Source organism: Aquila chrysaetos, chromosome 1, assembly GCF_900496995.4.
Source record: "Aquila chrysaetos chrysaetos chromosome 1, bAquChr1.4, whole genome shotgun sequence".
Classification (NCBI taxonomy): Eukaryota; Metazoa; Chordata; class Aves; order Accipitriformes; family Accipitridae; genus Aquila; species Aquila chrysaetos.
The window spans coordinates 20,418,917-20,434,899 of record NC_044004.1 but is presented as its reverse complement, the minus strand read 5'-3'; the positions used below and the strand labels follow the sequence as shown (position 1 = coordinate 20,434,899).

General features: G+C 37.0%; 2 protein-coding genes across 6 annotated transcripts in view; both read right to left on the bottom strand.

The window, feature by feature from the left end:
* Window positions 1–418: 418 nt before the first annotated feature.
* On the bottom strand, window positions 419–12,160 carry ZCCHC4 (zinc finger CCHC-type containing 4). 2 transcript variants are annotated; one of them, XM_030008462.2, is made up of 13 exons: window positions 12,013–12,159; window positions 11,577–11,695; window positions 10,129–10,211; window positions 9,164–9,439; window positions 8,581–8,661; window positions 8,194–8,266; window positions 6,444–6,594; window positions 5,930–6,030; window positions 4,570–4,691; window positions 3,869–3,944; window positions 3,301–3,352; window positions 2,400–2,544; window positions 419–716 (listed from the first exon to the last, which is right to left on the bottom strand). In XM_030008462.2, exons 1-13 carry the CDS (start codon window positions 12,122–12,124, stop codon window positions 593–595), a joined length of 1,515 nt encoding a protein of 504 aa, XP_029864322.1. In that variant the 5' UTR covers window positions 12,125–12,159; the 3' UTR covers window positions 419–592. The 2 variants fall into 2 exon arrangements, with proteins under 2 accessions (XP_029864322.1, XP_029864333.1); XM_030008473.2 differs by lacking the exon at window positions 3,301–3,352 and having other exon boundaries at window positions 12,013–12,160.
* Window positions 11,580–15,983, bottom strand: part of PI4K2B (phosphatidylinositol 4-kinase type 2 beta) — a 22,774-nt gene continuing 18,370 nt past the window's right edge. For 3 of the 4 annotated variants that reach the window (XM_030008485.1, XM_030008506.1, XM_041125484.1), the window contains exon 10: window positions 12,335–14,035. In XM_030008485.1, coding sequence (XP_029864345.1) covers window positions 13,862–14,035 — 174 coding nt within the window. In that variant the 3' untranslated portion in view covers window positions 12,335–13,861. Of the gene's footprint in view, window positions 11,696–12,334; window positions 14,036–15,983 lie in introns of those variants that run through there. The other variant, XM_030008495.1, reaches the window with a different exon arrangement.

Sequence of the window (15,983 nt, the reverse complement as noted above, 5' to 3'; positions counted from 1 at the left end):
CAGTGCCAATCCAAAATACTAAAACTAATGCGGTTTTTCTTCATTTAACGCGTGGAAGTACTTTAAATTTAAACATACTTACAAAGTCACTTTTTCCGCTTACTAAACTTCTGAACTACCTTTTATTTTTTTGCTCTTAGGCTTTTTTCCATTTAGAGAGAATATTCAAAAAAACCCCAAAGCCATTCTGTGAGAGGACTGGAACTAACAGAGAGTGGATTCCTGAGAATTTGTGCCTTCCCGTCACCCAACCTCACTTCCTCCTTTGCCCCAAGCCCCCCGATACCTACCGCAAAACCACAGCACCCACCAACACCTCACCTCTCAGCAGTACTCCTCCCTTAACTTCAGACTCCCACTAAATCAGACAAATAGCTAATCCTAAACACACAAAACTGTTAATTATACAAATACATGATAGGTGTATGGTTTACTTAGCAGGTCTTTTGTGCCAGTAATGATGTATAATAAAAGAATTGTCCCTTTTATTCAATCAGGTTTTATTTTGGATGTCAATATTAACATTTTTAGAAAATGGAATCAAAGGCTGGCCATCAAAAAAATATTAACAACTATGTATCAGCAAGAAAAGTCACGTCTTTTTTTTCTTATTCTTTACTTTCTTCCTGGAGAATATGGCGTGCTTCATAGCTGATCTTTTACAGATCCCCATCTTTACCCTCTTTAGAGTTTTCTGCTTTTGCTTTTCATCAGCTCTGTAAAGCAAAAAAGGAACATAAAGATTAGAATAAATGGAGAAGGTACTTCTACATTTGCTGGTATTTTAAATAATCTGTCCATGTAAGTGTATGAACTCAGAAGTACTGTCACAAAAAGTACAAGGAACATTCCATCTTACAACGTTATGACACTTAATCTTCCTAAAACTGTTTGTCCACTTTACTGCCATTAATTTTCATTTATGTACTTATTCAGCGTTTACCTTTAAATGGATGTGGAAAACTTAAGAAAGGCCACTCACCAAGTACAAAAAAAGCACATACAGACTTTCATGCTCAATATATAATGCATGAATATATAACAGAAAGGCTTAGAAGAAAACTACATCAGGTTTAACAACATTATGAAGACTCCTGCAAATAATACAGAACCTAAATATAACTAGCAAATGGATTGCTCTCTGTCTCTGAGAAAGGATGTATTTCATAGCACAAAAAATGGAATAATTTTTAACAAATAAAACATACAGGTGTTTTTATTAGAAAAAGAAACCGAAGTTATCTTCTGCAATAAATCAGCAAAAGAAATAACTGATGGCCTGAAAGGACTAAACCGTTCCACTACAATGGACAGAATAACATCTTACTTGATGGAAGAAACATGAGGTTTCATGAATTTCTTTTAGTATCCTTTTTACTTTTTTAAGCAAAGAAAAAAAACATTAATGGAGGGAATTTTTAAGAGAGATATAAAATGAAATATTGCTGCCTTTTTTCTCTAATACTCCGTAACCAAAACTCAGATCAATGTCACAGCAGGACACGAAGCAATATAGCTGTAGTCCTCTACCATCCAGCAGGCATCTGATGAATCTCTTGATGCTGATCCAGGAGGTTAACTATCTGAATCTCACTATGCAACAGAGGTACGTCTTTTAGGAGGGAAGATTTGTTTCTCCACTGCTACAGCCACTCAAGTCAAGAATCAAAAACAAACCCATGCACTCTGGAGAGGAAGTTAAAAAAGTGCGGGTCAACTATCCCGAACTGGAAAGACTGAGCCAACTGCTGGATCATCTCTTAGCAAATCCCCTTTCCTCTTTTCAGTTAGATCCATCTGAAGACCATCACACACCATTTTTTTTGTCTTTTGATATATACAAATATGTGCTTGTGCATGTTACAGAAGCACAATCATGGCAGAATAGAAGTACTTAATGTGACCCTCATTAATGCAGATCTTACATGGTGGAGATTTAGACCATACTACAGAGATCACCTGAAATACCAGAAGGAAAAAAGAAAAAGATGCCACAACACAGCAAAAGAGCCAGGAAGCAATAAAAAGTGTTGTGACTCTTTTCTTTGCCCTTTCATGAGGAATCTGATAGGGATAAAAGTGCTTCATTACTTTAATACTGAATCTTCTTGACAGAGCGATCCCCATGCACCATTCACCAAGTTTGGGATCCATATAAATCAGTTTTGAAAGAAAAGCCACAGTTAAGGAATTGGGAGCCACAGTAAGTGACCTGCCTGGTTTTTACCATATCCTCCCTTCAGTATATACTCCCCAGCAATACAGCAAGCGGGCAATAGTGAAAGCTGACATCAGCACCCAAAGCCAAAAATCATCTCTTTCTAAATTGTTTCTGTGAAATAAGATCTAATCTCATCTGAATGCTATCTTTTATTATATTAATGCAATATCACACTTACTGGCAAGCTGTTCTGGTGCTGGAGAGACTGGGACAGGTACTGCGCTTGTGACCTGCCTTGCCACAAACAAAACAGCCAGCATCAGTCTTCTCACAAGTGTGGTTTTGAAGAGCACAGCAGTTGCAATTATTACAGTGAAACCAAGCTGCAAAACAAGGAACATGATTTATGATCTTGAGAAGGTTTAGAATGATCATTCTGACACCAAGCTTTAAATAGAGGCTCTATTACCAGGTTTTTGATTTTGTTTTAGTTTTACAGAGGTGGATGTAGTCAGTTTCTCGTGCGTTACCACATTTCGTAAGGCAGCCAGGTGCTTCTTCATTAGATATACTGTGTAACTATTTCAATATAACTGAATTATTTTGCCATTAGAATTATTATCCTCTATGTGATCTTAACATGAAAAATAGTCCAGATGTTAAAATGGACTTACAAATTGCAATTTCTGTATCAGTAACAAAAATGATTTGCTTCAGCTATTTAAACACAGCTATAAATACAACTTCATTTGTGTATGAAACATGATTTGATCATGCCCTCTCAAACATCTTAGTAATTGCCTATTTGTTTATGAAATTCTAGTGAAAAGGTCTACAAAACCAGGAAACACTTATATGACAAATCAAAATATTTAAGTTTTCCCATAACAAATACAAATGGGATTTAGTATGCCTTGACAAGAATTTATCATGTTTCCACACAGTGCAAATATACGTAAGTTATCGAATGGCTACTCGTGTGAAACTGAGATTTTTCCTTTACTCTGTGTCTTCTGAATGATTACATTTTATTTCTTTTACAGAGTATTTTCTCTTCTGGTTTGTAATGTCAGTTTCTTTGGACTACAGCTTAAACAATAAGTGTACTTTTATTTAGAAAAGTATTTTTCTGTACTTACAGGGTTTTACACATTTTTTGCAAAGAACACAATGTTTCCATCGTCTACCATCCTACAAAAGATGAATAAATGCATTGTTTGTTTGTTTGTTTTAAAAAAACCCCACTGATTCTATCTTAAAACTGAACCATTGATGTATGGTCCCCATTATTTACGGAAACAGGTCCTCTGTAGAAAGGACTGTAACTTAGAAACAGCAGTCCTGAGAATCTGTGACAATCACAGCAAAATGGCTGCATTTTGAAATTGGCAAGTTCTACAACTTCCGAAACATAAGAAGAAATGTATGTGTCAACAGACCGCTGATGAATAAGGTATGGTGTAAGTGGCAAGTAGCAAACTCTTCCTGTCTTCTTTCCAACACAAAGGAATCAGGGAAAGAGAAATTAACTTCCAGTGCGTTATGAATGATGTCCTGTGAAGTTAGTAATGAGTCTACAAAACTGAACTCTTTGGGGCTTCCCAAGGAAATTGGTATCAGAATAGGTTTTTACCAGAGCAAGTATTACAGAAATTACTATCTGACTACTGCTAAAACTACCATCCAGAAAGAAGTCAAAATACTTACTTTTGATGTACATGAATTGCATATCTCACAGTGCTGGTTACCAGAACTAACATACCGCTGACATATAGCGCAAAACCTGGGAAAAAAAAAATTATAAATGTACTAGTCCACTATTTGCTCACAAAGCAATATAAATTAATTTTATACAAGCTCAACAATAAATACAAGGATTGCAAAATCACTTTGCTAAATTAAAGATGTTGGTTTTGATGCATAAAATCACCACTTAGGCCCAGAGCCTCATAATCATTTAGACACAGTACATCCAAATAGTAAAATTCAGGTGCCTGAATTCAAATTAGCAACACTATCAGCAGTAAATCAAACCAAATCCATTCCTTTGTCCTTGATGCTTCTCTTAGTGTTCATTTTATTAACTACTGTCTCAACCAAGCTGATTATCAGGCATAGCTGTAAATCTCTCTCGCAGGTGTACACAACATTTCCTACAGACAAGCTGAGGAATCTCATAATTCCACACTGGAAAATGTAACTTTCTTTTTAGGTGCCCAGCTCTCCTACGCATTGTTTATAGAACATGCAACCTTAGAATGAGACAGACAAATGTGCTCTTGAGCCTGGCATCCAAAAGTTAGGCATGATGATACTGAACAGCACCATCCCAAAGTCCTTTAGAGACATTATGCTGTAATTAAGAACAAACGCACTCTTTCAGCCACTTGAGCGTTAACACATCTTACCTATAACCCTCTTCTACAGGGAGTACAATCATACTTGGGGTGAGGTTCGTGAAGATACGGACAGGAGACTGTCTACGACCTGTCTTGCCATGTTTATAAAGTGCATGATTATCATAGTCTACCTAAAAAAATAAAACCATAGAAACAGAGTCTTAAACTGAATGCTAAGCACAGGCAGAACTATTTACATATTTATCATCTTTATATGTGCCTTATGAAATTTTAATTTTTATGTAAAAGACTCTAACCCCAAATCAGATTACAAATTCTACAGCAAGTATTCTGTCTCACTTATTTTTAAATTTGTGCAACCATAATATCAGGCTACACTCAAGAAACTAAGTTCCCAGTACTACAATAACCCTATTTTACTTACCCCTTTTTGCTCTTTTGCATGGGATATCTAAAATTACATTGTAGTTGTCCTACAAAAGAGCAAACCATTAAAAAAATATGGAACTATACCATTTGGTCTATCTGGCAGTACCAGAGCTGACATGCATCTTAATCTCAGAATAATTATGAAGTTGCAAATCCAATCATCGCTGCTGTTTCCAGCACTGCCTTCAGAGACTTGCCACAAAAATTCTCATCTCTGAGCACCAGCAGGAATGCAGAGTCTAGCCTAGCAGAAATTTCCATTCTACAAGATACAAATACGTTGTTCAGAACGCCCACATCAAACTTTATGCAGAGTTGTTATATGAGAAAATAAAACTTTAACACCATGAATACCCATGATTGAGCTCTCAAAAGTCACTGATGTACGCATTCTTAAACAACTTACAGAATGGATACAATACTGGAGAAGTTGATGACAGATTACTGCTTTATCACTGACAACTTCATTTATTACATAATTCCAAAATTCTCCATTGATGTAATTCTACTCTGGTCCCAGCAGTTTTGGAGATGAAAGACCTTAAATTTTTTTTGGACCAGGGCTGGGCATTACCCACCACGCTACTGACATTTCAACATCTGGGAAGAATGAAACACTCTTCTTCGAGTTACCTCTCACCTCTGCAATATGCACCTGTCGAAATTTTGCACCTGCAAGTTTTGTCACACTGAAAACCTGGCAGAAGATATGAGTTAATGGACAGATGGCAGTAAGTTAAGAGATACGTATAAACTGTAGGAGCGTGACAAAGTTGTCAAAGGTGTGACTAATACAAATACAGAATCTGGGCTTCACATGATGAGCACCACAGGGTTTGCAGTACCTCCAAGTCAAAATTGAAGTTCAAGAAGGCAGCCCATCTACAGACTAGTGCTACCATTATATCTGCTTTCATTCATATTCCTGTTCACATTGCACATGACTGAAATTTAGCAGATTCACTGGGTTCAGTCTTACCTGGTAATCCATCATACTGAAGCTTGGGAAAAATTCAAGAATACGAGACTCAAAGAAGTATGGAAATATCCAGAACATGGGCATCTCTTGGTTGTTATGATCTAGTAATGAAAAGATGTACATTAAAGAAAAACAAGGTACATGAAGCATGAAAAATTTACAGTAAACATTCTGAATACATGTATATGTACGTCATGCTGGGCGTAAGAACTAGTTCCTTTAGGCGACAAAGTTTTGGCATATTTTATATATGCGGAGCTGTAAGCTCCACTTAACTAACAGCTCTTGTCACCTGCCTAGGTTGGTAAGAAATGGTACTGGTTTGACAGCTTATTCTTCTCTACCTTTAAAGTCCATTTTAATTGCAAAGTTTTTGACAGAAACTTAGAGAATTCGGTATTATTAAACTAAAAGTATCAGGAGAGTAAATTAGATATATAGTAGTTCATCTTTAGAAATTATAATATGTGTTCACATTCACCCAAGTAGCAAGAATCACAGTTGTAATACATACCTTCTTTTCCTGTCTCCTTCCACATTGCCATCAGTTTTTTAAAACTAGCAGCCAGTGCTCCCACTAAACCTCCAAATGGGGGATCAGTTACCAGAATGACTCTTCCACCATTGTCTTGATGTAAGAATTTCCTACAAGCTTCACGTGCAGCCTGTAAGAAACAGAGGTTAATTTCAGAAATATAGATTCAAGAACTGGAACTGTAAAAATATTGTCCTTGTAAATTATTATTTTAGAAGTTTCAACTTTGAAGATGGAAGTTACTTCCTCTTGTGGAGGTGAATTTCCTCTTGTGTAGCATTCAAAAAAACCAACTAGATTTGAAGCACTGAAAACAAGTGCCCTGCTCAGTTAGAGATAATGTATCAAGGGCAGATGCAGTTCAAGCTTCCTAAGATAGTCTTCTACCTAAGGGTACTAAATTTTACTTGGAAAAAAGATGTTATTCATAGCAAGAAAGCAAAGTTCAGGCTCAGAATACATTTTATTCATGCCCTTTAACTTTAGTTTTATTCTGTAAAGCACTATCAAAGTAATGCAAAAAAATTCAGTCCACTGCAAACCAGTGGAATCCATACTGGTTATAAAAATACATCGTGTTCAAATTTTAGCAATCTAACCTGGACTCAATATTATTGAAGGAAATGTAAAAAGTTATGTATTCACTGCCATCTTGCAGTGTTCTCTCATCTATTACTTAGATTCAACTGCATTCCAAAACCAGATTTTTAACACAAATACACATTCAAAAGTGCTGCAATTCAGTCCTTGAATACGCTGCAATAGTGTCATTACAGATGTCACCTTTTCACACCTTGAAAAGAACACTACAGTGTTTATAATGCAGATTAACAGAGTCTTTTGTTTTAATTGAAAAATACAAAACTTGAATACAGTAATGGATTAAAAAAAATTCAAAGGTAAGGCTTTCAGACCAGCCTCCCATTTCATTCTAGACAATTCTTTTTACTTTCCAGATACCATTCAAAATTAGCCTTTAGAATGGAAAAAATCTGAAAATTACCTACATAGTATGAAAGGTATTGCAATAAACATGTTTATCCAAATCAGTGGTGGCTTACTAATAATGGCAGTAGAAGAGCAAAGAGTGAGTATACTATTGGGATAAATGTTTGAAATTGAATTACACTGTGATTCTCTGTACAAAGCTACAATAAATGTCCAACTACAGCTGCAGGTTACCTAATAAACTCAAAATTAAGCACTCAATGTGACATTTAAAACGAAAATCAGCATTTTCTTTAACAATTACACTAATTCAACCTCATTTTATGACAAGGTTAACCTTTTGACCTTGATTGCCTGGAACAAAGCAGAAAAACAGCCTCTTCCTTCCCACCTCAAGTAACAGTGAACAAGTCCCATGGCATCTACTGGGTCTCTAAAGGCTGGGAATAAAACAATTAATTCTGTTGTAACAACACAGGAAGAGGGCTAATGAATACTTACATAACGCAACAACTCACACCAAGCTGTCATTTTAATAAAAGCAGCAGTTAATGTGTGTAAGTAACATTAGTTAGCATAAATTTAATAGGCAACTTTATCTTTGAATCAAGTGGGGAGAGAATTCCTGAAGAGGCACTGTTACTCTTTGATTTCCAGTACTGTTGACCGTTTTTGTCTCACGATAGTTGTTTTCTACTAGACTAGCCATGACTTTCTTACAAAATTCTGCATCAACAACATGTACTTCCTTACAAAGTACTCAAGAAATATTTGGCCTTACCTCTCCACCAAAAAAATAATGATTAAACATGTTGTAGTGGCAGAATTCATCCTCTGTGTAAAACTGTGAATACCTGTAAAACAAGTTTTAATAGTGGTAGAAAAATATAAACAACTTCTTGCCTGCCCTAAGGGGCATTTACAGTGAAAACAAGACCTTAAGAAAAACAACATCTTTGGGTTACGATTACTGACAACACATACCAATACTGAGAATTATTAAGTATAATTACTTTTCTCATAAACTGGATGTCACTTGTGTATGTGTGCAGGAACAGAGATGCAGAGACAGGAAAGGGAAAACAACCACCAATTTATCTTTTAAAGCAATAAGAACACAAATCTTTGTACATACTCTTCAGACAGATAAACATTTGTCAAAACCTACCTGAAATCAATATCTAGCAGAAGGCTTCTAACCCTGAAATCTTCTCCTTGTGATGCTTTTGACTGGATCATTTCATGAAGCCTGAAGTATAATTGGAGCAAAGAAATTTAACACATAATCATTGGCTTCAGAAATAATCTTGCAAGACAAGAATGCCTCGTACTTTACTAAACCTAAAACCAAACAGATAGAGAAAATAGAGTAATCTGAATTTGGATGATTCCACTTAGCTAATATTCAAAGTTAGAAAAATATGTTAGTCTTAAAAGATGAAAAGTCAGTGGAGCCTACTGGATCACCATGAACAAAAAAACCCAAACATAAGCAAAGAAACTCATTGTCACTTCTGTAAGAAACAAAGCAGGGCATTTAAAGTGTGTATGTGTGTTATTGTCAGTTTAGCTACAGTCTTCTCCCGTACCTTACGAGCTCAAAGACCCCACCAGATGCTTGGATAATCCCAACCAACTAAAGCGTGGTGAACCTCTTATTATGGGAGGATCCTTGATTATTTATATATTAGTAAGCTGCACAGTGTTGAGAGATATATTATTTGAAAGTGTAACAATTCTCACTGATGTACCTGGGTGTTCCAACAGAGAGCACTCGTCTGAATCCTAAATCAATAATAAGATCCAGTAGGAACTGGCAACTTCTGTCTGCAAATAAATACTGTGCATTTGTTTTTTTATTCTCCAGTGGATACAGAAGTTGACTGGGACTTTTTAACTGGGCAGTGGAGATATTACACAGGAACTGGTGATCCAAGTGTTTTTCCCATTCAGCTGGAAATAGCAATTGCTGGCATTCCTGGCAAAACCTCCTCTTCGATAATGGCAACAGAACAAAATTCTTGTACCTTTAAATACAAAAGACAATAGGGAACAAACTTTGAAAAAGCCTCTATAAAATATATGAAGGGGAACTATGAAGGGGTTTCATATTTTTTAAGAGTTCAGGCCTTTAAACAAGCAATGTAGTTTAAATTGCTCTTGCAAAACTCCATTATATACATGTGAATGAATACTGATGAAAAAATATTCAAAGGACACTTTGAAAAGCATATAATACGCTGGCCAAATATACTGAGATTCCCCGTAAAATAACTGGATTACAGAGTCAAAACTCCATATTCACTACCAGCAAGCAGTCCTGTATGTTTATACAGAAAACTTAGACATTATTTGTTGCTGTATTACCTTTGCTTCTTTTCACAATGTTAAGCCTGTTACTTTTGCACATTGAAGTCAGGAATAATTGTTTGAACTGAAACTAGTACTGACCTCTTGTTAGCACATAATGAGCACTAATGCAAGAACTATACACACACAGAAAAAAAAAAAACCAAAACAGTTCCTGGGTTGAAAATACCATGCTCTAATTAGATGTTTCATGCTATTTTCCCATTGCAGTCAACAAGTTCTTATTCTTCCAAATCCCTCTGGTATGTTTTCGTATTTTAAAGAATCCTGAGATATTACCTCTACATTCAGAGAACCTAAACTTATATTACTTGGTTTTTAGTGAAGAAAATATATTTAACAATACCTTTCCACATTCTGCCTGTGTGTAAAAGGTGGCTGATGATTTCTATTATATTCTTCACGTGCCGCAAGCCTAGTTTCCGATACCTGTAAAATTTATGTATATAAAAAGTTACAAAACAAACAGATATCACTCTGTATTGTACATTAAATCTCAATATTAAACAAAAAGGGTGCATCAAAGGTCTTACGCTTTAGTTACTCTGCGCAGAAAAATTATCACATTCTTTGGATTGCTGCTTAAGAACAAGCATGACTGCAGCACAGAAGCATGCTGCAAAACAACAAGAGTCTCTCGTGAATTTAAACTGTGCAAAAAAATAAATAGAAGAATTTCATTCTTCTACTACACGTCATACTCAGAGAAAAACTCAAAACATGATTATGATGAAGATGGAAAGAGGTATACTTTCCATTAATGTATGCCAGCAGTTGCATCGCCTCTGAAGAACTATGATTTGATCCTGAACAACTGATGACAGTAGAAATGTTGCCCAAGTCTTTTGTGTGTGATTATTTTAAAATAACATGCTCTTCTCTGAGTCTTCTACTTTGTTCCCACAAAACATACTTAGAGTTTCACAGTCAATAGAGTTTCAAGACACTTGCGCAAAACTTATGGAACTGATTCGTTTAAAGGGGGAAACAGTAAAGTTCAATAGAACAAAAGACACCATGACACAAGTGAAATTTAAAATGAAATTTCACTAGGAATACCACGTATATCTACCCAACCAAGTGCTTAACCACCTCATTTTTTCTTTATGCAACTTTTCAGTAGTAACCAGCCCAGCAATGAACCGCTTATGAATGGAATTAAATTTCAGCCTGCCAACCCTCTGAGAACAATGACCGCAACACAAGATACTCATTTAGGAAACAGAAAAAGCAACACAAAACGTAGTGGACAAAAACTGCAGCAAGGTCTCCATGAATACATATCAATCCCAATTTTGTTACCCTACAATTATCTAACCAAAGTTCTTTAGACAAAGAGGAACTGCTGCAGATATTCTGAGACTACTGAGCATCATGCTGATCCCCACCATCTCACTATTTTGTATATCCCATTGTTTGCCTGTATCCACCAGATTTTCTCTGTCTTAACCATGGAAGATGAGAACATCTTGGGACCAGAACTGTCCTATTTTATTCAACATTGCATAGTATTCGCAAACTTCGTAACTCAAATACCTAAGTGTTTTGGCAATACAGAAACAAATGCCAGCTTTGCTCAAAATGTACACAGCCTTCCTTGAAAGTTATACTTGCAAGATGTTCTCCTGAGAGAAACAAGAGCTCTGCTAAATACAAACTATTAGACAAAGCTTACAAAACAGCAATTGCCACGCATTTCCAGAACAAAATATACTCTCCCCCCCCCACCATTTTCTGTTAAATAGAGAAAAAAATCGCCAATATTTACCATAGTCTTAAGCAGCGCTCTCTTACCTTCTCATCTTCCCACTGGAAAAAGTTACAATCTTTTCTATCCCTACAAGCTGAACATGCATAAAATCTTCTTCCTTCCTCTTTTCCTTGGCTGGTCTTTACAAACAGGAGAGCAGGGCCTAAACGACAAACGTAATTACACGATGACACACGGGACACCAACAGATCTGTTTTAATGCCTCCCACTGCAAGTCTCACGCTTCCAGAATAACGCATTACCAAAGGCCGCTGTAAAGCACAACCCCTCGCAGGGGAGCCGAGAGAGCAGCTGCAGACGAGCGCCAGAGACGCTCAGGCAGGTATCAAACCCCCATCCCCCCGGGAACGGCGGCCACCTCAGTCAGGCCCGTCAGAGCCCCCGGCCGGCCTCACTCCTCCCCTCGGCGGGGCCCGCGCCCACACCCCGCCCGAGCAGCCTCCTCGCCGCCCGGCTCACCGTGCGGACAGCTGGGAGCGCTGGGCGCCAGGCCGAGCAGGGCCAGCCCGCCCGCCCCCGGCCGCTCCGCACCGCACAAGCCCTCCGGGTCCCCCTCCCCGCTAGCCGCCATGTTACCGCCTCCTTCCCGGCAGCCCTCGGCCCCCCCTCCCCCCCCCCAATAGGTAAGGCAGGAGCGGAGCAGGCGGCGCTACGGCGCCCCCCAGCGGTGCGGCGGCCCCACCGCCCGGGGAGAAAACTCCCGTTAGTAGCACGGACGAAATGAACCAGAATTCGGGTCTGCTTCCTGCACGGCAAATAACACAGCGGAGCCCAGGACCCGTGCCTTTGAGACTGTGACATTTATTTTCTTCAGTAGGCATGTCCGGCACATAAACACCATCTTTAATTGTTTAATAAACTGTCTAGATAAAAACTAAATGAGGGGAAGTTTATAAAGGTGGTCATTTCAATCGTAGTTTGAACTCCACCGCACTGTGAGTTTTACATTTAAGGCTTAAACGTTCCAGTTAGTCACGTGAATTGCTGACATGCTACATTAATATTTACATCCACTCCAAATTATATAAAATACAAGCATTTTATTATTTTTGAGTTCAACAGTATTGCTTAGAATTACAAAATCCAGCAATGTCTGAAATACTGAAGGTTTCCTAACAGCAGCAGTTTCTCTCCCGTTCCTGGTCTTAACTGTCCAGAAAATTAATAAAATAAAAATATTTACCATGTTACATAAGCCACAGACCTAGAAACATGACCATCATGTCTTAAACCATGTAACTTAAACATAAATGCAAATGGCAATGGGCAGATGAGCATGACACGGCTAAGGGCACAATAGTAAGTCTCTGTGCTCTCTGTATTACTCTTTCCCCCCCTTCCCTGGGCAAAAAAAATAAGCGTGTTTAGATAGAAATTTAGAAGGCAGACTGGCTTTGTGATGAACACGTTAGTGCTTCTGTTGTTAACAGTAGAGACCCACTTTGGTGACTACTGATGAACACATTTATACCCATATGGCAAAACAAACGTGTTACAACATGGTGCAATTCTTTCGCTGTGATGAATATATAAAGAAATATCACAATTTTCCATACATGTGCTTAAATACACAAGTTCTAAAAGCCACAGGTGAAATTTCAACCTCTGAAACGTACACTCAGTTTATTTTGTCACAGTAGGAACTGTGTGTACTTACTCAGGTTGAATTTTGCTGTAATTCAGCTATTTAACTATTTTGGTCCCCACATGCAAAAAAACCTACATGGAGCATTTTTTCCCTTCTCCCTTTCTTTCACTTGTTTGTCAAGGACAGATTGATTTTTTTTTTTTTTTTTTTTGTGTGTATGACTTTTCAAGTAACTAGCCTACAAAAATCTATGAACAGCTTAAAATATCAGGAAGAAATTCCAAAGAAAAGCATTTTCACAATCAAAGATAACATTCTGCACTTTTTTTTTTTTAAAAGACCATATAAAAAGAAATTGATAGTGTATAGGTTCTCACATTTATATGAAACAAAAAGAATTCTTGTTGTATTCAAAAGTAGTTTCTCAGCATATGCAAACTGTGTATCTTCCCTTATTCAGAATACATTAATTTAGCCTATAAAAATACAGTATGGACAAGTTCTTCTCATTCCCTGACAAAAGATTTCACAATTTTGACACAAAAATTGTAAACTTTTATTACATTCAAAATACATTTCTTAAGTCTTTAGAATTTAAGTTCTGAGGTGTCGGCAGTCAGACCTCTTGGTATACAGCAGAAGTACGTTATTGCAGAGCTTTTACACAGAAGTAGCTTCCTAAAGTTAAGAGAAACTTACAATTCCCATGTATTTTTGTTGCTACCAGGAGGAAAAGAAAGGCTTCCTGCTATGAAAGGTCTGCGTGAACGCATTACTCAGATGAACAATTCGGCCCTGACTTCCAGTGCTACTTCGCTCCACAATCACACGTGGCATCTGAACAAGCTGAATGGGACTTTTTTCATCCTTTAATGCCTGAGTAAGGTTTAGTATCTAAAAGAGTAAAAGCAGGTAAGGTGAGAGCACACAAATAAAACTGTGGCTAACAGGATTATAAATTTAGATGCCACTCTTAAATCAATTCTGTAGAGGACTGCACCATCAAATTATTTTTAAAAGATACTCTATTGCAAATAGAAGTATTTTATTTATTTGGTAACATTATGACATCCTACCGCTGACTACCCTTCTATCTTTTTTTGAATATTTCATGCAATCCTCTTCAAATTTTTGGAAAACGTTAGAGACAAAAATCTAAGAGCATTTTAAATTTAGCACATCACTTAAGAGCATTACACCTTTAATGAAAAAAACCTACAAGAAAGCAATCAACATGTATTTAGCACAGGATCTACCAGGAGTTTAGCTACAAATTATTTTCATATCAGAAGATATGAAGCCATATTATTCAGCCCTCAGCTCCCAGGAGTCTGTTATCTTCCTTCCAAAAACCTCAGTGCTCATGAACCACCCTGATAATTTACTCCACGTTCAACGTTATCCTGCTGAAAACTGAGGCAAGTATTCAATTTAGTTTTGGTGACACACTTGCATTATCCTTAACATCAGGCCTTTTTTTCCCCCTGCACAATGCCCTTTCATTCCTTGTGTAACTTACTGATCCCCTGCTCATTCTGCACTTTCATGGCTGAAGAACCCTGACAGATAAAGTCTTTTTGCACGGTTTACTGCAATTTGGCTCCTCCAGCAACTCCACTTGACATTTACATTTTCTAAGTTCTAAGGCAACCCTTTGTAGATCTGTGTTACCTGGTTGCTTAGTTTCTATGTTCTTGAAAGAACTGTTTATCTTGGGTTTGAAACGCTTCCCAATATTTTTTTTTCCCGCTTGACAAAAATATGCTTCTAACTACTTTTGGTACCTTAAATTTAAAGGCCGCCCCCCATACGTGCAAGATCTATTTCTCCTCAGCCTCCTTATCTTTATCAACTAGATTCTTCATTTTCTAATTCTTAAAGTTTTCATTTTTAAGGATGTATTTACAGACTTTTTGGCTATCCTGCAAATTTATCTTAACTGAATGAATCCATTATGTGATCTAGATATCCAACTCTTCTATAATGCCCTTGTAACATACTTTGATTTTACACCAAACACGAGTCTAAAATCAGTGCTAAAAGGCATCACTTGCTGATGTATTTCTAATCACATCCAAGAATAACTCATTATCTGCATTTCTTCCCTAAAACCATGCCTGAAAACCTGACATATCCCACAGTGAAACACATTCTTGTATAGCTAGAGAGAGATTTAAAAAAAAACAAAACAAAAAAAAAAAAACCAAAACCCAAACCAACAATAAGAAAAAAACCCAAAACAAATCTCTGTTGAAATCCACCTCAGGGAAAGGGTGTGATGAAAGGGTCCAGATGCAGCCTTTATAGTGGAAAATTAATTTAGACAACCTTATGTAGATCTCTCTCAATTATATAATCAGTTTTTTTCCTTAAGCTTTCTGTTAAATAATAGATTCACTGTAGCCAATTGTCTCATCACAAAAAAGCTACTTAAGACAGTTTTAAGATGGATGTATATTTCAGAAGTGACCTTCCGGTGACTGCACAAACTTCTCAGAAAAGTTATTTCAGAAATAACTCCTATAATTCAATTTAATAAGTAAGGTTTGCTGGCTTTTAGCCACCACACATAACTAATGTTAACTGGGATGATGTTTGACTAAGCAGAGCTGCAGTCTTGTGCAAGGTACTTCCTGATAGAGGAAATCATACAGAGAAAAGGTCGGATTAAGCCACTCTAGGAATTGTGAATGTCTGGCTTTAAACTATCCATGTTGAATTTATGAACACAGGGAAGTTAGTTTCAATAAATTCAGGGCAAATGGGACTATTAATTTATCTAGTCCAATGCCCTTACATTTTCACAAATCACTGTTTTATGCCTACAACAAACTAAATAATT